A 27,224-nucleotide genomic window follows, 5' to 3' on the forward strand; every position below is an offset into this window, starting at 1 on the left:
CAAATAATTGAATTCAGGCCTAAATCTGCAGAAGAACCCAGTGAAATCACGTGTGCTCTGTGCAGTGAGCGCTGAGGAGCCTCTGCATGCACCAAGGCTGCTTGACTATGCAGAGCAGCGCAGATGGGCGTGTGGGGGGATGGGTGCTGTCAGCTCACAGATCAAGCTGTGGGTCGGTGGTCCCATTGCTATTCACCACACAAGCACGTAGGGCATGTCAGACACGTTCCATGGAGACACACCATGCTTTTTTGTGTGCCTCTGAACTGTCTGCCATTAGGTTGCAACTGTTTACTAGAAGAGGTGATAACACAATCAAGATGAAGTCTGCAACAGTACAAATATTCAGTGCTGGATTGTGTGGCACATTTAGATTTGTTTTTTTTTTTTTTACATCATGTCAGCTGTGTTTGAAAGGTTAGTGACAAGTCAGCACGGATGCTGCACATATGGACTGAAGTTCTCAATGCAAGTTTCAATCAGCTTAAACACCTTTTACATAATGTTTAACAAAATTTGATAATTTTTTTTGCAGTGTTGGAATGTAACTAAGTACATTTACTCAAGTAATATATTTAACCACAAATTCAAGTTACTTGTACTTTACTTGAGTATATTTTCATTTTATGCAACTTCATAATTCTACTCCTCCATATCTCAGAGGAAATATTGTACTTTTTACTCCACTACATTTGTCTGACAACTTTAGTTATGACTTTATTATAAGATTACAGTTTTTCATACCCTTGCTATCCAGTAAAAAAAAAAAAAAAAAAAAAATCTATATCTCAGAATTTGTTGTTTATGAATTTGATGTTAATGATAAACTCAAGTATTACATGTTCATTAATGAGTTTACTTTTTAAGATAAATAAACTATTCAAAAATCCTCTGGGATGAGTTGGAAAATACATCATCACAAAGCTGAAATATAATATATACATGCAGTCATATGCGTTTGCGCATATTGGTCAAACTTGCATATTACATTTTTTTTTAAATTATTTATTCAAATATTTAAGATAAACTTCTTGGAGGGTCTTCATGAGTTTGTAATGATAGATTATAGGCTGGGTGGATTAAGTGAAAAAATTCCACAGAAATGTATAAAAAATAACGTTTTTAAAATTTCCTTAAACATAAAGCTAGCTGAAACAATATGTATTCAATGTAATTTAAATTTCTGCCACGCTCACAATTTTCCTTTATTTACTCTAAAAATCATGACTTTGCTGATTACAAATCGAAGATTGTAACACGAACAAAATGCCTAAAACAAAAACCATTATGTAATTCCTTTGTTGGAAAAAAAAAAAAAAAAAAAAAAAAAAAAAAAAAAAAGTTTGTGTCTATTGTTGGTGCGCCTCCGCTACCAAAATGGAAATGAATAATTTGGAAAGTGACGTCAGAGGTGGGATTGCCTCGAACGGCGGAGCTCGTGTGCGCTCGGCTCTCCCGCTTCGGGTGTTTCCGGACGGAGGGTTAAATCCCCGCCCCGCTTTCATTCCTGCGTTGTTTGGGGACAGTAGGAAGATGGCGGCGGCCCCGCTGTACTGTGTCTGCCGGCAGCCCTACGATGTGAGCCGGTTTATGATCGAGTGCGACATCTGTAAAGACTGGTTTCACGGCAGGTACGTCGGCCGTAACGCCCTCGGCGAGATGTGGTCAACCGAATCGCGACGAACACCGGTTGTTTTTTTTTTTTTGTTGTTTTTGTTTTTTTTTTAAAGGAAAGGCGACGATTATCAAAAGCGGTGTTGGGACTGGTGGCTAACTTAGCTTCGCTAACGCTAGCGGTGGGCGACGGGGGTTTTAAACCGTCTATTGACTTTACGAGCGAAAGTGAGGTTTCGTTATCTTTAAAAAAAAAATAAAAAATAAATAAATAAATCGATTTAAATGCTTCAACGCACCCCGTCGTCCCGCAGATTAGTTTGAAACACGCGACTCAGTGTCCCGCTTTTTGCAATTACGTTGGTAAATCGATATCGACTCAAACGGAGCCCCAAAATAGTTTTTTAATTTTTTAATTTTTTTTTTTAATATGAGGGTCGCAGGTTTGTGTCTGTCAAAACCTGAGTGAGCCAAAACAAAAACAAACAAAAAAAAAGCTTGACAGGGTCGCGGTGTTTTGCTTTTTCCTCACCGTGATTTAAGAGGTTCAGTTTAATGCTGGTTTTTCTCTGATTTAATGCATTAAGAGCCAGTTGAACCAGTCGCAGTATGTCAGTAGTGAGCTCACAATCTGGCTCACGAAGTCGGGTTATTCGAGGTAATGGCAGCTCGCATTGTTGTTGTACTTTTACGTTGTTAATCTCATCGGCAGCGTTTCGTAATCAGCTTTGTTTGGACGCAATTTTGAAGTTTATTGTTGTAGCTCCCTGATTTAGATCATATTAATTCTTTATTTTATATCATTTTGAAACTGTGCGTGTAAACTTGGTGGGTTTTTTTTTTTTTTTTTTTGGCATGCTGTTTTGTTTGGAGGTCTTTGCTTGATTGGAAAGTGAATGGTGGGTGAACAAGGAGCTTGTTATGGTTGGGCTTTTGATTGACAGCTTTAGAAATTTAAATCCCCCTTTTCAAGCAGAGGAGGCACATGGCAGGGGACCCCTAGTGGTGGACAGGGGGACTATTTAAAGGTACCATGCAGGCACATGTCCCTGTTTTACTGCTGATGGTCTTTTTTGGGGGTTTTTTTGGCTCATTTTCTACAGTCCTGTTCTCATAACTGATTTAAAGTGGGCCATTGTTGTCATAGAGACTTTGATGATTCATGCTGTGTGTGGGTGGCGGCTGTCAAAATCATTACGGGAATTTTATTGTTGTGTAATGCAACCCCGTGGTGTGTATGTGTACATATTGCCCACAATGTCAGGATTTCAGTAATGCATGTTGCAATCCACGTCCGATATAGTGACGAAGACCGTACTCTTTGGGTTCAAGCTCATTCTGTACAGTTTCAGGACGACAGAGTTAATTATACAGGTTGTACTTTAAGCCCCTCTATTAGGCAATATACACAAAATAGTGACTTTTAGCAGATCACGGGGGTGGATGGGGGTGTAACTCACCTTGTTTACGTCTGATCCTGACAGAACTTGTATTATTTCTGTTGTTAAATTCTACATTGTATGTCAGACACAGGCAACCAGCAACATCTGCCTTTTAGCAACGATCCCTTTTCTTTTTTTTTCTTTTTTTTTATCTATGTGGCTCTAAGAGCCTGAGATGACCCGGGACAAATCTTACACATGCCTTGTTCTTCACTCTTTCGAGTCAGGCTGTGTGGGCGCATCTCCACGGCAACAGTTTATGAATACAATAGCCTGTTTTTGCTCGTGTCGAAATGACGGAAGCCATTGCGTACGTTAAGCGCGGTGCCAAAAAAACTTGGCAGCCACAATTTGTGGCGCATGAGGGCCAAAAAAGACTAGCTGTGTGTGTCATGTGCCAGCAAGAAAAGGAACAAACTGTGGAGCGCTCCCCCCGTTGATGACTAATAAGCAGACACGCACAGCAGAGCTCCAAAAGCGGCCACATTTCCAGCCTCTTTCCCACGAGGCGGGCCAGAAGGAAAGGGATATTCTCTGGCTGTGGATGGTGGCACGTCGACGGAGTGGAAAGGAGACGAGCTCAGCCACCCGGTGCCTGTTTGTCAGTGTGCTGTGAGCTGGTTTTGTGTTTGTGTGTGTGTGGGGGGGGGGTTGGGGGGGACTTTTTGTCTCGCTGCCTCGGTTTCTGGAGAGTGTCCTGTTTTCCATCACCTGTATCTCTCCGAATCTCAACGCACAAAACAGCCCAGGACCTTAATGGTATTTTATCAGCGTCAGACTAGTGAACAGTGAGGTGACTGGGAAGCAGAACATTTTTTATTTGTGTTGATAAATTCCTCTTATACCACTCTACCGTAGTCTCATATTACAGCACCAGAATTATATAGAGATATATCCTGGTTTTATAAGGGACTGACTGGTGATGATTTGAAATGCAGTGACAGATGGGTTGTAAAAGTGGTATTTATTATTAGATACACTAGATAAATATGAATAAATCAGTTTGATTGACAGTCTGCTTTTTTTATATATATATATATATATATATGAACTGTGGGTGCATCAGAAAAGCAAAGGGTAAAATATAAATAATGGTTAGTGGAGTAAATGTTTTTGAGTCTCTGCTATCTGGTTACTCACCTTCTGACCCCTTTGGTTTACATTGCTGCTCCTTTGGGGGTGTCCTGGATCTCAGGTTGGGTCCCATTGCCCTGAAGGACTTCACAAAGCAGTAAAACCCACAATTGGACCGTGTGGTTTTAGATTACTAATGGGTTTTTTTTTTTTTTTTTTTACAGTTAGCTTCGTTTACAGTTTTACACCTCGCCTGCAAGACCTGCTCCTGTAAAGAGGTTGTTTCCCGTGTTTGTTAGAAGTTTCAGCCAAACTGTGGATGTCGGGGTGCTACAAAAATCCTCAGTCGGTCAAGTCAGATCACAGCGTAGGTGTCAGGCGCTCCGGTCAGCTCATTGTCTGATTTTAGGTATGGACAGTGGGGGTGATGATGGACCGGTGTGGCTCTACGGGACGGGGGGAATGATTGATGGGAGCTCCGGCGAGCCAAGTTCAATGCACGATCCGTCAATGTCGCACAGGGCGTGAGCACACGAAAGAGAGATGGATAGCCTCAACAGAGTGGCTTTTTAGTGTTTACGTTAAGTGGATGGCTGGACGAGTGGAAGGAGTCTTCTTTCTTCTTTTTTTTTTTTACCACTGTTGACCATGATGGAGAAGTTTCAGATCATCTGATAAGTTAATTAGTCGAAGTAAAGAGCAGCCTCATAGCTCTTGTTAAGAGCTGTGTTTACGTTCATTAGGAAGGCCGTCTCTCGGGGGCAGGAAAACTGCATTTCTTTTGGCTTGATCAATGTTGATTAGAGGTCAACAGCCTCGTGTATTGATTGCCGTCAGTTTAAATTATGATGTTGAAGATGTATTTCTACCACACGGTTCAAAAGTTGCTCCAGAAATAACAATCTGTAACTGGACCTCTGTGTCGTATTAAATTCCAAATCAATGCAAAACTGTCAGAAATGCTGCGAGTAAGAAGTGTATGAACAGTTTGGTTGTTTTAGTCCGAACAATAACCCTTTTTGTAAATCCTCGTATTTCATGAATTGCTCATTGACAGTCAGTCTGAAGGTGAGTTCAGGCTGAGTTTGTTGTTTTGAAGTATGTCAGCAGCAGACAGTCACAGGATGGATGACGGTTTTACGGGGGCGCGGGGGGGGGGGGGCACAACCATGTTGAAGACATGTGTGAAAACAGAGTCCCAGTGCTAGAAGCCTGGAGGCAGCTCAACCTGCACCAATAAACAATTAAGCTGTTAAAACTCCTCGGGGTTCCCTGATGCCCATAAACAACAAAGCGATCCTCTTTTGTTGTTTACCAGCGGACTACAGAGAGGGCCCGCCGTCTCCCTCAAGCTGTAACCACTGCAGGAAGATTGTGTTGCTTTTACGGCGCACTCGCTGAAATGATTTAACCAGTAAGGCCAAAATGACATATTCTTATCCATCCGTCAGGGCTCAGTGGCTCTCGCTGCTGCCCAAGTCCGGCGCTGTTTATGTAAGCTTTGACCGAGTGCATTAGGAAAAGGTCTGGAGGAGTCAGGTGCTCCTCTAGGGTAGATAAAGATAACCAGGTGTGTTTAGCCACCCTCATCTCCTCTCCATCTCTACCTCTACCAGCCATCCATTAAGTATCTGCCAGTTCCCTAATGTAGGCGTGTCGCCGCCCCATGCGGAGCAGTTATTTAGAGCTTAAAATAATGGCGATCCCCGCCTCCAGCCTTTGTGTTTCTGCACTGATCACTGAGGACAATGAACCCCTCACAGTGCATGGACTAATGAATAAGCCCTCTCAGTCACACAGGAAGGAGGCCCTCATTGAGAGGAAGTGGAGGGAGAGGGGCTTTTGATGGCCGGGGTTTAGCCAAGTACACACATCGCCTCTCATTCAGGAAGGGGTGTTTAGCTTGGTAATCTGCCGCAATGCCGTCAGGGAGCGACCCTCCTGTCGAAATTTAAGGTTTTGTTTTGTATCCGTACGGGACACGTCGGCTGCACTCGTTGACCTTTTGTTGCTCTGCCGTCGTACAACGCGCGATAACGCTATCTAAGATGACGTCTGTTCGGTTGTCTCCAATCGGATCCTCGCACTGATCGCGCTCCAAGCAAATCGGGTTCACTTTGGTTCAAGAGCTGTTGGCACACTCGCCAGCTTTGCGATGATGCAATACATCATCAAGCTTGAGCAAGGCGAGGAAATACTTGGCTGTCTTTCTCTTTCAGCTGAGCCACACACACCCCCCCCCCCTCCCTTTGTTTCTCTTTATTTTTTTTCTATTCTCTATTTCAGGGCCGTATAAGTTTCACAAGCCTTGATAAGAAACAATAATTGCAGGTGACACGTATGCTGAGTCAGCAGGCGTATGTGGCACGGTGCCCTTATTTCCCACCGTGGCATTGCGTGAAGGAAAAGCGCCGGGCGAGAGAGAGAGGGTCGACCTCGGCCGAGCCCTCTCGGCCCCCGCACATCGCGACCGACCCCGACGGCAGCGGGCCGTGACTCACGCTTTCCCCCAGCGAACAGCCACATGTTTGAACAAAGATTCCTGATACATGAGCTAGGCCCAGTAATACAGCCAAGCACTGTACAGTGTTATTGTTAGTCATCCGCTTGCTCACGTGCAGCAGCAGGAGTGCTTCTTTCAGCTGCTTTTTTTTTGTTTTGTTTGTTTTTGTTTTGTTTTGTTTTTCTCCGTGGTTGTTGTTGGCCCAAAAGTAACCTGTTAAACAGATAACTACGAAATAATTACGCTCTTCCAGCGGTTTGTACGGCTCAACTCGACTGGACTTTTACTCGCCTTTAGTGCCATCTGACCACAGCGGGGATTTTGGGGTTTCCCGTTAATCGAGTAGGTCGTAGATGTAAAAAAACAACAATTGTAGTCGCTTGCAGGATTTCGTCTGTCACGCGACGACGATGATGCATACATGCAGTGAGTCAACCTACTGATGTATTTGTTCAGCGAATCTCTGTGGGCGAACGCAGAAATGAGAAATTAGTGGAAATCTTTTCTACTTCATACGCTTCTCTGCGTCTCAAATTTGAGCCCTTTTCAACACGGTAGACGTTTGCTGTGCAGCTAGATCAGGCTCGATGGGGTAAACCAGATGAGGGAGAGAGCTACTGTTGATATCCTGTTGGTGCACACGGGTGATCGGGGGAGGGGGGGGGGAGAGAGAGGGGGAAGCATTCACACGAACTCACCACTTCCTGATGAGTTAATGGCCCTACGCTTTATTTCCTTTACAGTTTCCTGCGATTCCTTGCAGATCAAAGGCGATGGCAGGCTGCGGTGAGCTCCATCCCTCCTGCAGGCGTTCACCTTTTAACAACGGAGGTTACAACGGCAACGAACTGCTTACACGGCGTTTCACGATGCTGTCGTTAGCCGCTAACTCGAGGCCAATCACGAGAGTCTGCGGGGCGGTGGGGGAGGGAGAAGGGGGGGGGGGGGGGGTTTGAAAAATGGCAAATGCCCAGATTTGTGGGATTTATTTTTTTTAAATTTGATTTTTGTATGAAATAATTGCATTTGGCCTCTGTTGCGTGAGGAGTTCAGCTTTAGCTTGATGAGATTGTAAAACGTTTTTATGTCTTGTCACAATATACATGTTGTCGTAGTTTTTCAACCCATGCTGCTCTGGTATGCAACAGAGGAATGCATGTGTGTTGGTGCCTGTGGTTTGGCTGTTGCAGGACAGTCGGGGGTTGCAGTAAACGTGACACAGTTGCTGACCCGTCAAGTCTGTTGATATTCATTTTATATACTTTACTTTGACGCCGTTGTTGTAATTTGTTATTCTGTGGTTCTGGCACATATGTTGCTGACACCGAATTACAGCTCAGCCTAACGTGACTCAAATGTAAGTAAATTACATGACGAGGGTGGCAGCGTTGGCGATTACATTACTGTTGCCCAAAGGCTTTGAGTGCGTTTCAGGTTCCCAGCAGCTCTCCTAGAAATGACCGAAGCCACATTTGTGCAATTGTTGAATGTTTGTTTTTAAAAATATAAAAGAGCAAAAGTTGTTTTTCACCCCAAACTGAACGTTGTTTTTGCACTCGTAACTGCTGACATCTCCTCTGGTAACAAACACGGCGTATCATTGAATTCATCGGCGCTCTCGCATTTTATGGACGCTGAAAGTCATGATTTCTGTTCAAGAAATAAGCTGTGGTGCCGCTAACAACAAGCGAACATCCCAAAAAGTTTTTTTTTTTTAATGCAAACGTATTGGTCCTAGAAGTCTGCAATTATTTGGATGACAGATTCATCCTTGAAGTACTTTTTAAACTAAGGTGGACTGTCGTTATGATAGCAAACTTCTTTTTTTTTTTTTTTTTTCAAACTTTGGGTTTAAAATCTTGTAACGGGCTTTTTTGTTGTTGTTGTTGTTGTTTTTTTTTGTTTATTGACCAAAAGAACCCGTTTGTGTGCGACTCTGTTCTAACTCTGTATCTCTGGTCCCTCTTTCAGCTGTGTACAGGTAGAAGAGCATCATGCTGTGGATATCGATGTTTACCACTGTCCCAACTGTGATGCCCAACACGGATCCTCCCTGAGTGAGTAATGCTCTCTCCCCCTCTCTCTCTCTCTCTCTCTTAACGCCATGCTTCCTCCCTCAGTCCTAACACGTGTCTCGTTTATCAGACAGTCCTCTGATTCTCTGCCTTACATTGTCCGTCCAACCCTATCCCACCTCCATCTCTGCATGTTGGACTGGTCCCAGGGGAGTAGGGCCACTCTCTGCTGTGTTAAGTCAAGTCAGATTTTTGTAGGGGGGGAGGGGGGAATGGGTTAACCTCTGAGAGGCCTGAGGGCAGACATTAACAGGCTAATTGAATGGTGTTGTAAACCCTCCACTTTGATTGGACAAGCCCCTCCATCTCCACCTCTCGGCACAGGGGTTGAGTAGTGAATTAATGTCCTCACGAAAAGTGATTGTGATCTGCATAATTTCCCATGTCGTTGGGAGGACGCGCTTCAAGGGTGCGATGGCGGCATGAAATTAGATTGAAACAACCCAGTCAAACGAAAAAAAAAACAACCCGCTTGTTTCCTACAGTGAAAAAGCGCAACAACTGGCACCGGCACGACTACACGGAGCCGGACGATGGATCGAAGCCGGTGCAGGCCGGCACCTCAGTGTTTGTCAAGGAGCTCCAGAACAGGACCTTCCCCAGGTACACGTCAACGCACACCTGACAGCTTCCTCGCTTGTCAAATCCGACACGGAGAAACGCACGCAGCCAGCAACTGCGCTGTTTGGACTCCTGTGAGGTCACAGACTCGCAGTCTCACGTCATTTGTCCTCCCTCAATATGGCCCCACTGTCATATGTTCTACATACCAAAAAACACTGAGGGGTCATTTAGTCATGGAGCTCGCAAGCTACAAGAAAACCTGGGGTTGGCCTGGCTGCGTGTCGTTCAGAAACGAGTCAGCCAATCAGATGAGAGGCTCAGTGATGTCAATTAACCTTCACGAAACAGCCTGTTCTTGGTAGCGCTCCAGACAAGCTTAAGAGAGGAGACGTATAACTAGATTGAGATGGATTTTAGTACTTAAGACCTCCAAAATGTACATCCAGACTGCAAATACAAACAGAGGAATGAGGTAAATCATGGTACCTTTAAATGGATGCAATGGAATAATTTGGATTATCCTCTCGGTGTGTTTAATCACAGCCCCGCAGAGCTGCTCGGATGTCATTTTTAAAATGCCGTGAGCAACGCAAACAAATTACATTCACCTCCACTGATTTGTGGCATTTCAGGCTGCATTACTTCTTCTTGGAATGTGGATACTTCCATAAAATGTCAACAGATCAAGTTTACTGACCTTGGTGTGATCTGGTTTTCAGTGGCGAGGAGATTCTGATCCGGATGAAGGGTGAGCATGTGACGACCAGGTTCTTGGAGAGACATGGCTTCCATTACCCCATCGCGGTCACCGAGATGGAGGGCCTGGGCCTCCGACTCCCCCCTCCTACTTTCTCCGTCAAAGACGTGGAGCAGTACGTGGGTAAGGACGCTCGGTAATAAACAGGCTTTATGTTACAGTGTGAAACGGTCGCCGTCGGCTGCATCTAATTTACATCAACACATTAGTGCGTATCCTTCGGGGAAGGTACGTGAGCTCTGTGATTGGAGTAGCTCTCCGTTTGCTGAAAAAGTTCATGAAACAACACCAGCCAGCTAAGTGGCCATCGCTGAACAGGCGCCATCTGTGTGTCAATATGAACAAGTTTCCAGGTTCATGGGGTTTTAACGCACTTATCAGGCATCAGGCAATGGCCCAATGAGCTCTAAATGAGTGACGGCTAAGCTTTCACTGCCCTCCTTATGACCACTGCGCTTCCTTACTGAAACAGCCTGCCACTTCCCAGCTCCTATTACAAGCCCATTAACCAAGCCCACCGGTGTTTTTATCATTAAGTTCAGATTACAGACTCCCTCTCTCACTTTATCTCTCTCTCTCTCTCTCCCCCTCCCTCCCTCCCACGCCCTATTGAGCATTAAGCCAAGGCACAGGTGTTGTGACCAGGGACCGAGTGTTGGGTTGCGTTTCTTTACAGTTGGAAGACAATGGGACAACTGGAGTAAACGCTGATGTCCTCCCTCAGCGTTTGTGCGGTCGGCTTGGTGTGTGGTCAAAGATTGGTCCCAGCGTTGGTGAATGCTCGGAGGAAGTCCCTCGATGGAGCCTCTGTGAATACAGCTTGTACCGAGATGCCGCTTTATTTTGGTAGCTTTCTATCCTACCAACGCGGCCTGTGGCGACACTCGTGTAGGACTGTGTGTGTGTGTGTGTGTGTGTGTGTGTGTGTGTGTGTGTTTTGACAGGGAAATACGAGCATTTACACGAAAAGAAGGTATTAAAAGCCTTGTGTCTTGACCAGTGTACATAAAGTGAATCAAATTTGTTGAAGTTGTGTCGAAATGTGTATTAAATGTGATCAGATCAACTTTAATTTGATAAGGTACAGAAATTCAAAAGGTGATGTGATTAAGTCTCTGTGACCCGCATCACTCCACGTTCAGCATTTCACTACTCAAACCTTCACCACAGAGGTTAAAAGGTTCCCTTATTACGCGCATGACGGGAAGTATTTGCGTCTTTTCGTGCCTACTTTCTGCCGGGAAACTGATACCACCGTTTTAAATCCAACCTTTCCACAGTTTGCCGGCCCGCAGCAGACTTTAACGTGTGTTGGGTAAATGCTTCGTCTGGGCAAATATTGGATTTAAAGGTTGGGCAGATAGTAGACATCTGTGTGGCTGTGAAAATACCATTTGAAGGTGCTGGAAACTGGAAAGTAAAGGCTTTGACTTTTCCCGACAGTTTATGTCTGGAAGGCCATCTGACCAAATTGTGGACTTGTTTTTTTTCCTCCATAGTACTGTTAGCGAGAAGAATATTTAAATCCTGTTAACGGTACATTGACAGTAAAGATCGTGTTGACGTGTACGAGGACGGCCGTAGATGAATAAATACATGATTTCACAACGTCTTGCTCCATAAGTTGATGAATAATGAGGAAAAGCTTTTCCTAACCGATTCAAATTAACACGCTGAGAAAAGAGTTCCTGGTTCAAGCACGCTGACAAAAGACATATTCGCGACAATTATCTTAATGAACGAGCTCTTTAACATGTCTGGGTGTTGTAATATATCGCTGCTGTAACAGTAGAACATCAGGCGGGGCGAGTGCCTCTCGAGCTGCTCCGACGGGGCTGTAGATGCGAGACATTCATTCATTCATTCATTTATTTATTTATTTATTAATTAATTAAAAAAGGGTTTGTGAAGCTGGTGTTGGAGCGCGGCGATGTTGGCTTTCGAGGCAGCTTTTGTCTTCGGCTGTGTGACCGACTGCCTCTACTCCAGCTGTTCCCCGACATCAGACGCTGGCCAGCTGGGCCTTCGGAGGTGTCTGCAAGTGCAAGTGTGTGTGTGGGAGAGAGCGAGAGAGCGAGAGAGCGAGCATGCGAAAGGGGGTAATAAAAAAGGTGTGTGGGGAGGGGTGTGGGGAAAATACAACAAGCAGCTGTCTTGCTGCACACACTGCTGCCCGGTCTTACTTCCGGGCCCATGTGTCACTCGACTGATTTGTAGCGTCCCAACTGTTCGCTGGTTGCTGTGAGTCTGTGTTTCTTTTTTAGCATCTGTTTCCTGTCTCATACGTGTAAACAGCTTTAGCACTATCTCCCTCTCTCTCTCTCTCTCTCTCGCACTTCTATATTTCCCTATATGCTCGAGGTCTCCCACGCACACACAGACATTCAATAAAAAAAACGCAGCAGCCCTCTCGCCTCCACCCACCCACTCCACCCACCCACCCTCCTCGGGGACCGGTGGTCTGGACAGATTGACAGATTGTCTCGCTTGCATCCTCTGCAAGCCCCTCCCCGCTCTGCCATATCGATGCCAGTTTGCCTCGGGGCCTGATCTCTGAAAGCGCCCCGGAGATGCCAGCAGGCTGCTGACCTCCGTGAACCCCCCTCGCCCACTCAGCAGCCAATTAAAAAGTTTATGGTATTTTTCATGAACGTGCACGTGTGACCACGGAGCTCATTTCTACTTCCTTCCAGGTGGGGACAAAGTCATCGACGTGATCGATGTGGCGCGGCAGGCGGACAGCAAGATGAAGCTCAACGAGTTTATCAAGTATTTCACCAAACCCCATCGACCGAAGGTCCTCAACCTCATCAGCCTGGAGTTCTCTGACACTAAGTAAGCTATTATTCGCTCTGGAAGAGCCTCAGCTAGCACAGGTTTTTATAAAATTAGTATTGCCTGGAACAGAAAAAAAAAAAATGTCTGCAGCAATGTTAACGGGTTAAGTAGCCTGTAATTTTATTTTGGCCTCAGCCGTTAATCAACTTTGTCAAAACTAGTTCACAGACTTTTTCCAGAGCTTTCAACTGCACCGATTAACTTTTTCCTGTTTCCAAGGTCCACGATATGAATTTAATCACTGTTGATGATTCCCATTTCCATTCAGATCAATAAGAAATGAAGGAAATAAGAAGATTTGAATTTTGGTCATTACATGTCGGTCGTTAAGATGACACGCGTGTATCAGTGTGACTCGTTCTGAGTTTGTCGGTAGGTGTGTGCGTGTGCACGTAGACAGGGAACACAGTTGAAATCCAAAAATGGGACTTTGAGATAGTTTTAAATTGTATGATATCAGTGCTGTCTGAAATAACTGTAATATAACCTCCTAACTGCTTCATGGCTTCACTCGAACCTCCCGCAGGATGTCGGAGTTGGTGGAGGTTCCCGACGTGGCTCAGAAGATGTCGTGGGTGGAGAACTACTGGCCGGACGACTCCTTCTTCCCCAAGCCCTTTGTCCAGAAGTACTGCCTCATGGGGGTCAAGGACAGCTACACAGACTTCCACATAGACTTCGGCGGCACCTCCGTCTGGTATCATGTTCTCTGGGTAAGTGTGCGCATTAAAAGGAGCTTGACATTCCTTCACCGAGCGGGCGCTGCGTTGGCCGTGGTGACACTCTCACCCTCCCACCTCTATAAACTCCAGCTGACATTCGTTTCAGATTGTGGGTGGGTGTTTACGTGCAGCATCACTTCCAACACTTTTTTTTTCTTCTTCTTCTTCTTCTTCTGATTCGCAGGGTGAGAAGATCTTCTTCTTGATCAAGCCCACTCCCACCAACCTTGCACTATATGAGGCATGGAGCTCCTCGCCCAATCAGAGTGAAGTGTTCTTTGGGGACAAAGTGGAGAAGTGCTACAAGTGTCTTGTACCCCAAGGAACCACCCTGCTCATCCCTACAGGTCGGTGCTGTCTTTTAACGGGACACAGTTTATAGCTAATGGACCTTTTGGTTCTGACTTTAGGTTTCTTTCCCCTTTTCGATGTTTGATCGGAAGCTAATTAGCGCGTGTGAAAAGGTGCCTCAGACTGAAATTTTGTCCGATCAAGAAGGGGTCTCGTTTGTAGTTTTTAAATTGTTTGGACTTTCTGACCATTTACAGGAAGTTGTGGGCAGGCTGTCGTCACCTATTAAACAACAGAAGAAGAAGAAAAGAAGGCAGTAGAGACGTGAAAACGAGCTGTGGTAGCACATGGGGGAGAGGACGAGACAAATTATTGGATTGCAATTTAGTTCAACGAAGAAATCAAAATTCCAAGTTCTGACTTATTTTAAAAGCGGTGAATACCTTTTTTATTTATTTTTTTATTTAACGATAATAGTTTAGTGGCAACGAAAAGCATCCGTTTGTTCATTTTTCTCAATTCAAACGGAAAAGGCTCCTGGCAGAATTGACATGTTCAAGGTCAGATGAAGAAATAATGAGGCTGAAAATGACTGTTAAGAATAATGACCAAAAACAAGCCGTGTTTTACAGCAATATTACTGTTGGATCAAGTGTTCTGCACTTTTTAATGGACTCGCATCACAGCTGTAACTGCTTTTCACTGGTCAGTGAAAACCGCTGCACTCGTGTATGCTGACCTCCATACGCGTTTCCACGGTTACTAAATGATTTGCACTGTCCTGAGACTCACTTTTTCACGTGACCTCAGTCTGCGTTGTTTGGTCTGTGATCGCGTTTCACAGCAGCCCAAACAAACCACACTCACCCGGCAGACACACAAACGCACAGGCAGACCTCACTTGAATCAAACCAAACAGGTTAGTCACGGAGGCACGCTGAGAGTCTGTGGTCCCGAAGAACAATATATTTCCCACACTCGCACGCCGCCGTTTGTGTCGCTGATGTTCAGTCATTGTAGCCGGTGCCCGGCTAACTGTTTTGCTGACCTGTTTGTTTTCTCACGTGCATTCAAAAGTTTAAAATAGTCCTTCTTATCATGGCTGCTGCCAGGAAAATACAGGCTTCTTCAAGGTCCTCTGTCATTGCCAAGGGAAAATAACAGAGAGGGACTTTCTTCCTGAGCAACAACCCAAACAGTTCTTAATGATCATGATTACAATGGAAAAATGAAGAGAAACTGAGCTCTTGTGTAATGTAACACTAGCATTGGTGCTGCAGCTGTTTGTTTTGTTTTGTTTTCCTGCATGCGATTTTGCAATCTTACATTCCTTCCCCTTGCAATGTTGTTGTTGTTAATTAGCAGTTGAGTTAAGAAGGTAGATGCTTTTCTTTCGCGTCACTAACAGAGCAGGACGTGCTATAATTCACCGAAGTGACGCTAACGTGTCCGGTCATGCGATTATTCATCCATCAGTTTCTCAATGGACTTTTTAAGCCGATAGAGTTCCTTCGCTGTCTCTCCCGCTGCGATCCACACAGACAAAGCCGAGTTCAGCCCGTCGGCCGCTGCACGTCCTCAGTCAGTGTTGCGGCCGAGCGTTCTCGGAAGGACCAAGCAGCATTGTGAAGGAGAGCTTCTGGCAGAAAGGGTGTGGAGAGGTGGGAATTAAGTGGGGGTCAGAGAGCACAGTAGGTCAGTCAGCCAGTGCTTTATCAGGCCTGTCTATCAGCCTTACACCAACACCCACCCTCCCCACAGACCCTGCTTTCTCTCACTTTGTGCTTGCTGTATCACGAGCTCTTGTTTATCTGCAGTGGAAGCGTTATTTTCACAGACAACCTAATCTCCAGTGGAAGGATAAGAAGTTAGTTTAACGCACGTGGGGCTTTCTGGGGATGTTTCTCCAGTGAATATCTCCCCAGGTAAAGTCCTCTCGTGCAGACCGGTCCTACCTCAGATGCATTTCATCACCGTGCTCTCGCGTGTCCTGCTGTACAGATTTTTTTTTTTTATTATGTCATGTCAAGTCAGCGGGTCAGCCGAGTAAACCTCTGTGCTCTGGCGCCCTCTGCAGGCTGGATCCATGCTGTTCTCACCTCTCAGGATTGCATGGCATTTGGAGGGAACTTCCTTCACAACCTCAATATTGGCATGCAGCTCAGGTAAACAGCTCTTTGTAATGTTTATGACATCTTTCTTTCGTTTGTTGGAGTAATCGCTAAACTATTTGGTTTTTAATGCGTTTACTGCAGGTGTTACGAAATGGAGCGTCGTCTGAAAACGCCGGACCTCTTTAAGTTTCCATACTTTGAGGCCATCTGTTGGTATGTGGCCAAGAACCTCCTGGAAACGCTAAAAGGTGAGAGTCAAAGGTCAATAAAAACATGGATGCGGAGATGACAACGCACGTAAAAAACCAAGAGGTTTGACATATCGGACATTTCAAAAAAAGACGAAGGAATGCATCTGTTAATTGGAGCATCTGTAGCTTAGTGTTGAAATTTAAAGTATCAAAAATGTGCTTCTCAATTAATTTAAATGTCGTTTTTCACAGAAAGTCTGCCGTTTGATTCACTATTAAAAGCCGACGTGAGAGCATGGGAATAAAAGTGCACAATTATGTCCCTCCTCTCTCGATGCTTTCTGGTGTTTATCTGGTTTCGACCTGGCGTGACGACTGCTATTCCTTCCGTCTCCTCAGAGCTTCGTGAGGACAACTGTCCACCTTCGACCTACCTTGTGGAGGGAGTCAAGGCTTTAATCAGTGCACTGAAGACTTGGTTGAAAAGAGAGGTGAGAGTTGTCCGGTCGGTGTCCCCGCACCTGACTTCTGCCTCGAATGTCTCCGGTCCTCGCGGGTTGCCGTTACGCAGCTGCTGAGCTGCAGCAGCAGCAGCAGCAGACGGGCCCCGTTTGCTCTTATCTCGTGGACGGACGTCAGAGACGAACAACGGACCCGTCTGTTCGCTTCTCCCGTTTGAATGCGGTCTGTTGTGGATTTGCAGGTGACTGAGCCCACCAGTGAGGTACCAGACCATATCAGGCCCAACCATCTCATTAAAGAGCTGACCAAGGAAATCCGCTACCTGGAGGTAAGGAGAGGAAATGATGGACAGTTTGACCTTTGAGACCTGTGAGAAAAGCACCGATGCGCTGAGGCTGGTTTTAAATATCGTAAACTGCTGCTTGTGTTTTTTAAGAAACCGTTTCAGGGCACTCAGTCTTAAGACGCTACACGTGTACATGAGCATTAAATATGAAAAATCATTTTCTATGATGAGGTCCTTTTATTTAGCAGCAATAATACTTCAGATAAAAGTAAAGTATGTGGTCGCAAGAATTCAAGGTCTAATCTGATTGTTTACATCTTTTACCTGTAATGTTTGACATAACTCAAAACTCATAAAATAAATGTATTACATTTTCTGTACTTCTTGTTAGACTTAGAGAAACACCAGACTAAAGAACTTAACATTCTCACAGGGAGACGTTATTGATGTTTGTTTAGGGGCTATAATTGGGCTACTCTACCTCTTAAGATCTGTTGTCTCCTTTATTTGATTCGCTTCTCTGCGCAAACAGAACAGCCACAGTGACATCCGATTATTGCGCAACTTTTTAAAAGGCTAAAACGGGAAAACATTTCCAAAAAAGATCATTTAATTAAAAGTGCTTGCACCGTTAAAGAAGTTGCTGTGGCGTTTTGGTCTCGAGCCCCTGTTCACTTCTGGCCTCTGAACCCTGCAGGAGGAACCGGTGAACGGTAGCAAGCCAGTGAAATCTCAGGGATGCGGAGTGCCGTCCGGATCGAACGGCTGCCCGGCCACTCGCTCCACGCTGGAGAAGCTGTGCCAGGCGCGGCAGGCGAGACGTGCCGCCAGGCGGCTAAGGGAGCAGCAGCGGCAGGCGCCCAAGGTGCCCTCCAACCTGGACATCTTGGAGCAGCACACCAGGGAGGTGCTGAGGAGGCTGGAGGTGGGACCGCTGGACGAGGTGAGCAAACCAGGAGCGTTTGTCCGTGTTCGTTGTCTGGTTTGTAAAGCGTGCCGAGTGCGGAAAGCACGAAGGCTGCCTGCACGTGTACATGTGGACTTAAAGGATGTAGTCGTGACTCCGAATCCTGTGTCATTAGGATCCGGCGTTTTGTGCCAAGGTTCATGGGAAACTCAACAAAGTGTCAACAGCGTCGGCTGCTGCTGCCGCCGAGTCCCTAGAGGACAACCACCTCCGGCTGATGCTGGTCAACGGCAGAATCATCAGGTGAGCGGGTCGACGCGTCACTAACGGCTCCGTGTTCGTTCACAGCGGTGTGAGGCAGCACGAATCAATCCAACTGAACTTGGGGAAACATTTGTTTTGATTGTTTCTTAATCTCGGAATTCAGGAAAACTCCAAAAGTTCAGTGTTGTTCGAATGTTATTAAAAAAGTTGATGATTTCAAGTTAAAAGCTTATTTTAAGTTATCTAAAACTAAATGACAAACTCCAGAAACCACCCGATACCTGGAAGAGAGATGACCTCGGTTTTATTGCTCTTTCTTCAGGACAGTTTAAAAACACGATAGAATATTTCTACTCCGCTGTTCTGCAGTTCATTTCCGTTTACTTCCATGTAAACATGCACTTCGCATATTTGTGTGCGCGCAGAGATTTGAGGCGGCCGAGTAGCAGCCCGGTAAAGACGGAAGGCGAGCGGTCGTCTGTCGGCCCACCAAAGAGTTGTGCGGACGTGAAGACGGAGAGGACGCGGGACGGCGAAGAGATGGACAAACCCGCACTCCTCAGTGAGTCGCCGCCGCCGACCGTCAGACCCGTGTTTGTAATCAGAGACGCCGTCGCGGGGCGCGTTCACTGTCGACGTGTTCAACTGATGTGCTCCCGTGTGTCGCAGGGGGTCTGGAGAGGCTGAAGACCGAACTCAGGGAAGACGTCTCGGGACACTCCAGCGTGTCGGACGTGGAGTCCGACAGCGACTCTCCCACGGAGGTAAACGATTCGCGTGTCGGGAAGGAAAAACCCCGCGAGACGCCTCGCGCCATCGAATGTCACTCGGCTCAGTGGGTTTCTCGTCGCCCGCGGCTCAAAACACGTCGACGCGGATCACAACTCCGTAACGATGTTGTTGATTTTTTTCTTTCAGCGCACATGCTGCCACCGATTATGCGTTTTGTTTATTTCATTATACGTTCGTTTATTTTAAAGACGGTGCTCGTTATTGACACCGGGGTAAATCTGTGGTGCCTTTACAGATGTTACTGAGTCGCCCCTTAAACTTTTAAGAGTATAAGATATGAAAATTTAAAACGGGATGAAAGCAGTTTAGGAGTAATGTTCAGAGGGCGTTAAATATAAGTAAGGTCGCAATGCAGAAGCATCAAAGACTGACATTAAAATCGAAATGTTCAGTGTATTAAATACATAATTACCCTGTCACAATAAAAGCATGCAGGGACAGAGCATCACCCGGAAAGTAATACATGAAATGATGTGCCGATTGTTCATGCTGTCATTACTAATGCTTCCATTTTTAAAATTGCTCTGTCAATGTAGCATAAAGCGTTGTCGTCGTCGTCGTCCTCGTCGACGTCGTCGTCGTCGTCGTCCTCGTCGTCTGCCTCGTCGTCGTCCTCTTCTGACGAGGATTCGGAGAGTTCCCAGGACGAGGAAGAGGAGGAGGAGGAGCGGGGCTCATCTCGGCAGACAGGCTCAGGGCACACCATAGAGCTGGACCAGTCTGGCCAGAAACTCAGGCACAAACACAAACCACTCAAACGGTGAGAAAAACACGGTGGAAGGACACTTTCTTTTTGTAGTTTGTTTTTAAGTGTTATGTAGCACGTGTGCGTAAAGCGAAGTACTAAGTGTCTTTTTTTTTTTCTGCCTCCCGCAGAGAACGTCCTACCTCACCTAGCACAGAAGAGGCCATTCAGGGGATGCTGTCTATGGCTGGTCTGCTGTGCTCCTCCAAGCCGGAGAAGGTAGCCTCGCCCCAGGAGCCCTGGTGGTCGAGCCCCAGCCAGGGGTCGCCGCGGGAGGCCGCACAGCACCAGCGTCGCCTGCAGGGGGACAAGAGCCCGATGGACAGCCAGGGCAACAGCAGCAGCGAGGCCTGGGACAATCAGGGGCTCCCCAGCCCAGAGACGGACTACCAGTACTGTGACCCCTCACTGTCTCCACCGCTGCACCCTTCCAAGAGACACGCCCCCAACCCCCCACCCATCAGCAATCAGGCCACAAAAGGTTTGGACATCAGATTACTGCTGCAAGCGTCCCTCCAAATCTAAGTTTGTGCAATTCATGATTACTCAAATAGAATGGATTAAATGATATTCAGCCATTATATGCTGAGATGTAGGGTGTATGACGTGCAGAGGGGATTATTGCAGAATTTATATCGCATAAAATCCTTCCATTATGTAGGAAAAGGATCAGACTTCATAGAATACGTGGATTATTACCGGGCTGTTGTATCATACTTAATGCTTCGCCTGTCTGTGGTTTTAGTGGTTTAGCTGATCAGTGTATTATGCAATTAATGTGGAAGTAAAATGAATTTGAATATAAATATGAAATATGTTCAAATGTGAAAAAGTAATTCAGAGCACATTCACATTTCCCCTTTTTTTTTTAAAACTGAGGCCAATAAAGTATGTGGGTGTATCGCGAGCCGGTTCTCTCATCATCAATATATCAATTCAATAACATTTTAAAGGGAAATTTTCAGGGAACTTGTAAACTTCCAGTGAATTAAGATCTTTTTTTCCCCTCATAATTTTAAAGATAAAATTATCTTTAAACGGGTTTCAGCTCCCCCGACAGCTTCTGGGCTCCGGTGAACCACGTCGTATTGATTCCCGTATCTTATTTCCAGTTCTGTCACCGTTTGCTGCTGATTAATGAGCTCCGCTAACACGTTCGCGTCTCGTTTATTTCTTTCCTTTTTTTTTTTTCAGGCAAACGGCCCAAAAAAGGGATGGCCACAGCCAAGCAGCGACTGGGGAAGATCCTGAAGCTCAACAGGCACAGTCGCGTCTTTGTGTAACACTCACGAACATCTCGGTGGGGGTGTGGAGGGGGTGGGGTCACCTTGAAGAAGAAAAAAGACAAGAGGAAAAAAAAAAAAAGAGGAGACATTTGTGTATTTTGTTACCAGACACTTTCCGTGCTGTCGGAACGGGAGGAAGGAAAAAAAAAAATAAATTAAAAAAAAAAATAAAATATGAACACTGCCTGGAGACGAATCGTGACGACGTCAAACACGTTCACTGTGCATGCTTAGGAGACAGGGTATCGGATTCGAAATAAGCAAGTGCACGACTTCACTACAAGCACACCAAGAACAAAATGGGAAAAAAAAAAAAAGGAGCTACAAGGAAGCGGAGAGGACGGCGGAAAGGTGGACCGATGTGAAGCTCCTGCGGGCATTTCGGACGGACAGAGGAGACGTCGGAGGTTTACCAAACAAACGATAAAAAAAGAAAAGAAAAAAAAGAAGAAGAAGCTTTTTGCCGGAGTGGATCTGCATCACATGCGCTAGTATTTCCTCTCTCCGCTGAACGCACTCTTCCCTCACTCTTCCCTCCCTCCTCCTCCCTCCACAACCTTCACTTGCTTCATGGCTGAACAGGATGGAGGAGCAGGTGGAAGCGAGCTGTATCTCCAGCGGGGGGTCTTGTTCCTGTGCCCCCCCCCCCCCCCTCACCCGATCCCCTCTGAGGGTAAACGAGGTGCTAAAAAGAGGGAGGCGCTGAACTGATATTTCAAAAATGGTGCTTATTGTTCTCCACTCATGCTTCTCCTCCTCCTCCACCCCCACACCCCTCCACCCATACACACACCTTTTATCTCAATCACACCAGCAATAATGACTTTGAGGAGAGAGGAAAAGAGCGAGAGGCAGCACTTAGGTGCACTATTTTTCTTCTGCATGTAGAAAACAGGTGCATTACAGACTTTGCACAATTTAGTGCAAACATCTACTCTCAAATCTGCACTATTTTGTTTAATAATTTAGACGGGAGTCTTTGTTTTTCGGAGCAGTCCTGGCTAAAAAAAAAAGAAAAAGAAAAAGAAAAAAAAAAAAAAAAAGGAAGTCACTCAAAGTGCTGCCTCTCAGTGAATTTTTGTTTTCAATAGGAATTGCGAGTCGCCAGCTCTGAGACAGCTCGCATGATATCCTGCTTAATTTATTTCTCATTTTATCTGTGATGTTGATTTTTTTTTTTTTTTTTTTTTTTACGTGTTATTTTTATGGATTCTGAATGATGTATTTATTAATTGAAAGAGGTAATGATTTAATTATATTTTGACCCTAAAACCTCAACTATTCTGAGGTTGTTTCTTTTCCTTCATAGGGGGTTTCTTTCTTTCTTTTTCTTTTTTTATCTTTAACACACTTTTTTTGTAAATGTGGATGTTTTAGAGTTCATGTGATCATCTGTCGAGTAGCAGTTTACCTACAGATCTTTTATGACCTTCTATTGTCACAGATCTTGTCCCCCCTCCCTCCTGTTGAATAGAGCCTGTGTTGGATTATTCTTGTCTGTTCTGATTTCCTCTTCTTCCTGTAGCCAGAGGTGTTGGGCTATGTGCGAATAGAGATTAGGTTAGGTCAACTTTCATATCGACACCTGAGCGTTCTCAACGAGTGCCACTTACCATTTAGCTAAAAAAAAAAAAAAAAAAAAAAGTATTCTGAGCCACTGTGGTCGACCCAAAGTAGTTGATGTATTCAGAAGTCAACGATTGAGGAACTCCAACGGGATGAGTGATGGTTTTTGTTTTGTTTTTGTTTTGAATAACGATGCTGATGTGAGATGTGTGTTTTGCTCGGGGTGCGCAGTTCTTCACTCTCAGGGAATGATGCCATGGACATAACCTCCGATTAACCACCAGCCACATCGTGGATGCAGACAGGATGCTCTCAGCACTCAAGACTTTGAGAATCCTCTCCTGCTTTTGGGGATGCTGAGGTTTGTTTGTTTGTTTTTCATAGCTTAAAAAAAAAAAAAAAAAGACTTCATGGTCGTGGTTTTCATGAGGATACGCTGTGCTTTAGCATTTACCGGTCAGTCATTGTATCGTTGGGCTGCTTCTACCGATGACACGAATTTGGTATTTCCTCCCCAACGCAGCTCGGCGTTAACGCAGAAAAAAAACCACCCTCTCTTGACGTCGGTTGCACCCGTGTAAGTGACTCCCAGGCGAACTGTTGCCAAGTAGCTTTAAGAGCGTGACGTGAGACTTCGAAAGCTTTGCTCAGGTTGACTTGTGCGCACGACCCGCGAGTGACTTGTGATCAACCACTCGGCCCGGATGAGGCGCTTCAAAAATAATCCCAACACAAACTTACTAAATTAGTGTTAATCACGTCGTCAAGAGTGATTTCCTTTTTGTTTTTCTTACACTACACTTTACCCTTTGAACTCGTTGCATGTGAAGCCATTGAAAAACACGAGCTGGCCCGCAGGCAGGGTTTGTTATAAGCTGTAGTATTCGCCGTACAGGATCTCTCCCCCTTTTGTTTTGTTTTTTTGCGTTTATATGCAGCTCTCTTTGGCATTTTGTGTTATGCGTGTTGGTTCTTGCAATGTTTTTTCCAGATTTTAAATGGCTTATGATTTGAAATATACAAACACTGGCTAACTGTGACACTGTTAATGCGTTGCATTTTTGTTTCTGCATTTCAAAAATTGCGTGTAAATAAAACTAATGAAATAATATGCTGTTTTTTTGGGCCCAACAAGAGCGTCCTGTTTTTAACTCTTAAACAATTTCGCAGCGTGCGCGTTTCATTTTTAGACGTTCAGATTGTTACGGTGTAATATTTTTTTCCATTAAAAACGACGGCACTTTAACTTAAAAGATAATTTTATTCGTCTATGTACAGCGATGACTTTCAGAATATCCTGAAGGTTTTCACAAAGACTTCTAAGCAGCTTGAATCCCTCGCGGGTTATCTGCAAACAAAAGAAAACAGTCATGTTTACCACGGTGAACAAAAACAAATACGAGTGTCAACGTAAAATGTCATTCACCCAAACTTTTACGTACAACTAGTGTTGGGTTAGTTGTCATCTGCTGTTAGTTTGAAAGACGACGAGCAGGTTCGGATCCTGCGTTTGTCGCTCCTTTTTTTTTTTTTTTTTTTTTTTTACATTTGGATTACATGTTGTCAAGTAAACCTGGTTGTCCTTATTGGTAAATGCACCCGTCTTCATTTATGCAAAGGAAACTGAAGAAGTCACCTTATTCCATGTCATCTGGAGGGATGCCCAGCTCTTCGTCTGTCCATTCAGAACTATCCGGCCAGGGGAAGTGACCCTGAAGAAGAAGGATCAATGAAATTCTGGTTGTTGTTTTTTTTCCAGCTTTGGCCACAACAGGGAGGTCCTCCCTTCGCTCCCGAGACGGCCTCAACTCTTCGTTTCACGGATTCAAGATGATGTTTCGTTTCCCCGCAGCTGCACGAGCACGCTGACAACTTCCTGTTCCACCACGTCCCAAAAGTTGTTCTGTAAATATTCATATCTGGTGACCGAAGAGGACACTGAACTTTTTTTTAAAGTCTGTAAGTGTCCTGTTGTTGTGAACCCGTGTCCGCTGCAGCTTCAGCTTTCGGTACTTCGCATTTTATTTGAGTGGACTGCAACACGATGCTGTCCAGAGCCGGACCTCTCTCATCAACGAGCCTTTTCCGTCTGCAAAACCGCCCAATCACTGGATATTTTTTTTGTTTATTCAGAAGTATGAGCCCCTTTTTTTTTTTTATTTATTTTTTTATTATTACTATCATCATTATTAAAACATCTGGATCTGATAACATTTGACCAGATCTGACAGGAAAGGGAGTGTTTCTGTGACTTCCTGTTCAGACTGAAAGCTGCTAATTAATACTGTCCTACTTGACTGCAGCTGTCTCGTCTCTTGTCTCCCCCACCATGCAGCTGTCCCGTCTCTTGTCCCCCTGTCCTCCACCCCTCCCTCCTCCTCCACCTGCTGCCTGATCTCGTCCACTTTCCAGGTGAGGTTCATCTTTAAACAAGATTATTAAATATACTGGTCTGCTCACCAGTACTGCGTCCGGATCGTGCCAGCAGTGCCAAAGGATCCAAAACCACATGGCACCGCTGATGAACTCCGACTCGAACTTCTGCTTCTTCGTCAGCTGCGGGTATTGTCGGTACTGGGGCTCGATGTGCGGTCCGCCGCTCGCCCTGCAACACAAACCGTGCACGTTTAAAAAGATTTTAAAAAAAAATAACATGTGAGACGGTGTTTTAGGCTGTGAGATTTTTTTTTTTTTTTAACTGGTTTTGTTGTTGTTGTTGTTGTTTACTTCGCGACATTTCAGCCGAGAAATTGTAAAAGCTAACGCAATAGCCAAGATGCTACCAGGCTTACTTTCTCGTCGTTATCCGTCCCGGACCGCGTTTAAAAAGCCGAGTACCCGCCCGAAGGACTCCGAAGGCCCTTCCAAAAGAAGACATGGTCGCTTATTTAGGGAAAAAAAAAAAAAAAAACCCGTGTTTAGAGGGGTTATGCGGAAAGATGTCTACGAGGCACTGCGCGACAACCGAGAAGTCACCTTCTCCCCTCGTCAATAAACGACCTTCCAACAACATCGTCTGTGATTGGACGGCGAGTGACCACGTTCTTTGTTCCGCTGTGCTAATTGGCTCAATGGAAAAAAAAAAAAAAAAGTCATTTATATCCGAGAGCGCCCCCTGTTGTTTTTGCTGGCGAATGACTTTCAAGGCGAACAGTTAAATAACAATAAATGAAAACCAGTGGTGGAGTGAATTTTAACTTTGGTGCAAGTCTAAGGTACTTTACTTAAGTATATTCATTTAATGATACTTTATACTTCTACTCTGATGCATCTCGGAGACAAATATAGTGTTTACTACTCCACTGCATTTGTTAGAAAACGTTAGTTTTAATATCCTTCCTGTCCAGTAAAAACCTCCAGATTTGGTGACTTTGATGAATTTGTATGTTTTATATAAATGGGATGACTGAATTTCCCTGTATAGGTTGAGAAAATTAAACTTCTGAATTTTTTAAAAATTTAATAACCCTCTTGGATCAGCTGGAAAAATGTCATAAAGCCAAAAACATGACAAACGTGGCTCTCACAGGACACTGATGCTACAAAAATATGATCTTATAATGAAATATGACGCACTGCTGTAGATTAAACAAACAAACAGCTCATAAAGCAGTTAAAATTAACTGCAGTATTTTTTTTTTTTCTAATCATACTGACACTTTTACTGCTGGTTTTGAATGCAGGACTTTTACTTGTTGGCACTTTTACTTTAATAATGAACCTGAATACTTTTTCCACCCCTTGATGAAAACAAAAATACAGCCATTTTTTTTTATTATTATTATTATATAATTTCCACATTAAAAACTAAATGAAGTTTAGTCATCACCTGTGGAAATGGTGTGCCTGGTCCACTAGATGGGGTCAAAAGCTAAACAAAGCCGGTGATGTAGTTTGTGTTGAACATGAGACTTTTAAAGTCTAAAGCTGGTTTATCGGTGTGAAAAGTGTCAAGAGGGAAAATAAGTGCTGGTGTAACCGGGACACACAAGAGACCATTCAAATCTACATCCTTAGAGATGATGGAGGGTTTTCAGTGAGCGCACTTCTGTGTCACACTTCTGTGGAAAACGTGGGTTGTTGTGTTTTTTTTTTTTTTAATTTTTGTCAGCCAATAGGTGCTTCCACAAAACAAAATGTAAAACCTGTGTTGAGCGCGAGAGTCACCTTCTCTGTATGCGGTTATGGTTTTAAAACGTCAACTTTCCACGATGAAAACAGGAAATAACGACATTGTGGCAAGGATGAGACGACGATTTGGTTTTGAAATCAATAATTATGCGCTTTGTAATGATACTTAATTCAGCTGCTCATCTGTGAAGCTTCACGGCTTGATACTACCCGCACGGCTGGTTTTACAACGAGACAACTTGTCTCAAAATGACATTTGTATGGACTCATCTTGGACAACAAAGATGTTTGTTTTTTTCTGGTTAATAATAATATTCTGATTCTTGGTCAATTATTTATTCACAATCAAAATACGTGAAGGTCAAACCTGGGTTTTGTGTAGTTCACAGTGTTTCCTGTCAATATAAAATCATGTTTAACTCTATGAAAAATAAGAATAAAACTGTTAAAAGTCAAAACAGTAGGACGATGTGTTTTAGCCCCCCCCCCCCCCCCAAAAAAAAAGGCTTATTATTATTATGTTCATCTGTCCTATTTTTTTTTTTTTTTTTTTGCACCTGTTCCTATTGACTTACTGTGATGGTATTCAAGCCATGATAT

General features: G+C 44.6%; 2 protein-coding genes across 3 annotated transcripts; one reads left to right on the forward strand and one right to left on the reverse strand.

Annotated features, from left to right (window-relative positions):
* The first annotated feature begins 1,523 nt into the window (after positions 1–1,523).
* Positions 1,524–27,114, forward strand: kdm7aa (lysine (K)-specific demethylase 7Aa). Of its 2 annotated transcripts, none has more exons than XM_069164967.1 (18): positions 1,524–1,631; positions 8,605–8,690; positions 9,194–9,311; positions 9,992–10,152; positions 12,723–12,864; positions 13,394–13,580; positions 13,774–13,936; positions 15,958–16,045; positions 16,136–16,242; positions 16,585–16,676; positions 16,889–16,975; positions 17,631–17,876; positions 18,016–18,143; positions 18,530–18,666; positions 18,774–18,868; positions 19,433–19,656; positions 19,773–20,122; positions 20,836–27,114. In XM_069164967.1, exons 1-18 carry the CDS (start codon positions 1,534–1,536, stop codon positions 20,922–20,924), a joined length of 2,598 nt encoding a protein of 865 aa, XP_069021068.1. In that variant the 5' UTR covers positions 1,524–1,533; the 3' UTR covers positions 20,925–27,114. The 2 variants fall into 2 exon arrangements, with proteins under 2 accessions (XP_069021068.1, XP_069021069.1); XM_069164968.1 differs by having other exon boundaries at positions 19,773–20,166; positions 20,836–20,925.
* ndufb2 (NADH:ubiquinone oxidoreductase subunit B2) lies at positions 23,735–25,371 on the reverse strand. Its single transcript, XM_069164969.1, has 4 exons — positions 25,286–25,371; positions 24,954–25,098; positions 24,130–24,205; positions 23,735–23,841 (listed from the first exon to the last, which is right to left on the reverse strand). The coding sequence occupies exons 1-3, from the start codon at positions 25,369–25,371 to the stop codon at positions 24,131–24,133; spliced, it is 306 nt and encodes a 101-aa protein (XP_069021070.1). The 3' UTR covers positions 23,735–23,841; position 24,130.
* Positions 27,115–27,224: the final 110 nt, after the last annotated feature.

The sequence above is a fragment of the Embiotoca jacksoni genome, unplaced genomic scaffold, assembly GCF_022577435.1.
Source record: "Embiotoca jacksoni isolate LCO1_2020_lvr unplaced genomic scaffold, fEmbJac1.0.p SCAF_32, whole genome shotgun sequence".
In the NCBI taxonomy this organism is placed as follows: domain Eukaryota; kingdom Metazoa; phylum Chordata; class Actinopteri; family Embiotocidae; genus Embiotoca; species Embiotoca jacksoni.

Excerpts from the sequence above, each read along its gene's own strand:
- kdm7aa (XM_069164967.1), top strand. The coding sequence starts at position 1,534 with ATGGCGGCGGCCCCGCTGTACTGTGTCTGCCGGCAGCCCTACGATGTG. Across the intron at positions 9,312-9,991 it reads CAGAACAGGACCTTCCCCAG|TGGCGAGGAGATTCTGATCC; the intron begins GTACACGTCAAC and ends TCTGGTTTTCAG. Across the intron at positions 18,144-18,529 it reads GTCAACGGCAGAATCATCAG|AGATTTGAGGCGGCCGAGTA; the intron begins GTGAGCGGGTCG and ends GTGTGCGCGCAG.
- ndufb2 (XM_069164969.1), bottom strand. The coding sequence starts at position 25,371 with ATGTCTTCTTTTGGAAGGGCCTTCGGAGTCCTTCGGGCGGGTACTCGG. Across the intron at positions 25,099-25,285 it reads GGACGGATAACGACGAGAAA|GGCGAGCGGCGGACCGCACA; the intron begins GTAAGCCTGGTA and ends TTTGTGTTGCAG. Across the intron at positions 24,206-24,953 it reads ACGATCCGGACGCAGTACTG|GGTCACTTCCCCTGGCCGGA; the intron begins GTGAGCAGACCA and ends CTTCTTCTTCAG.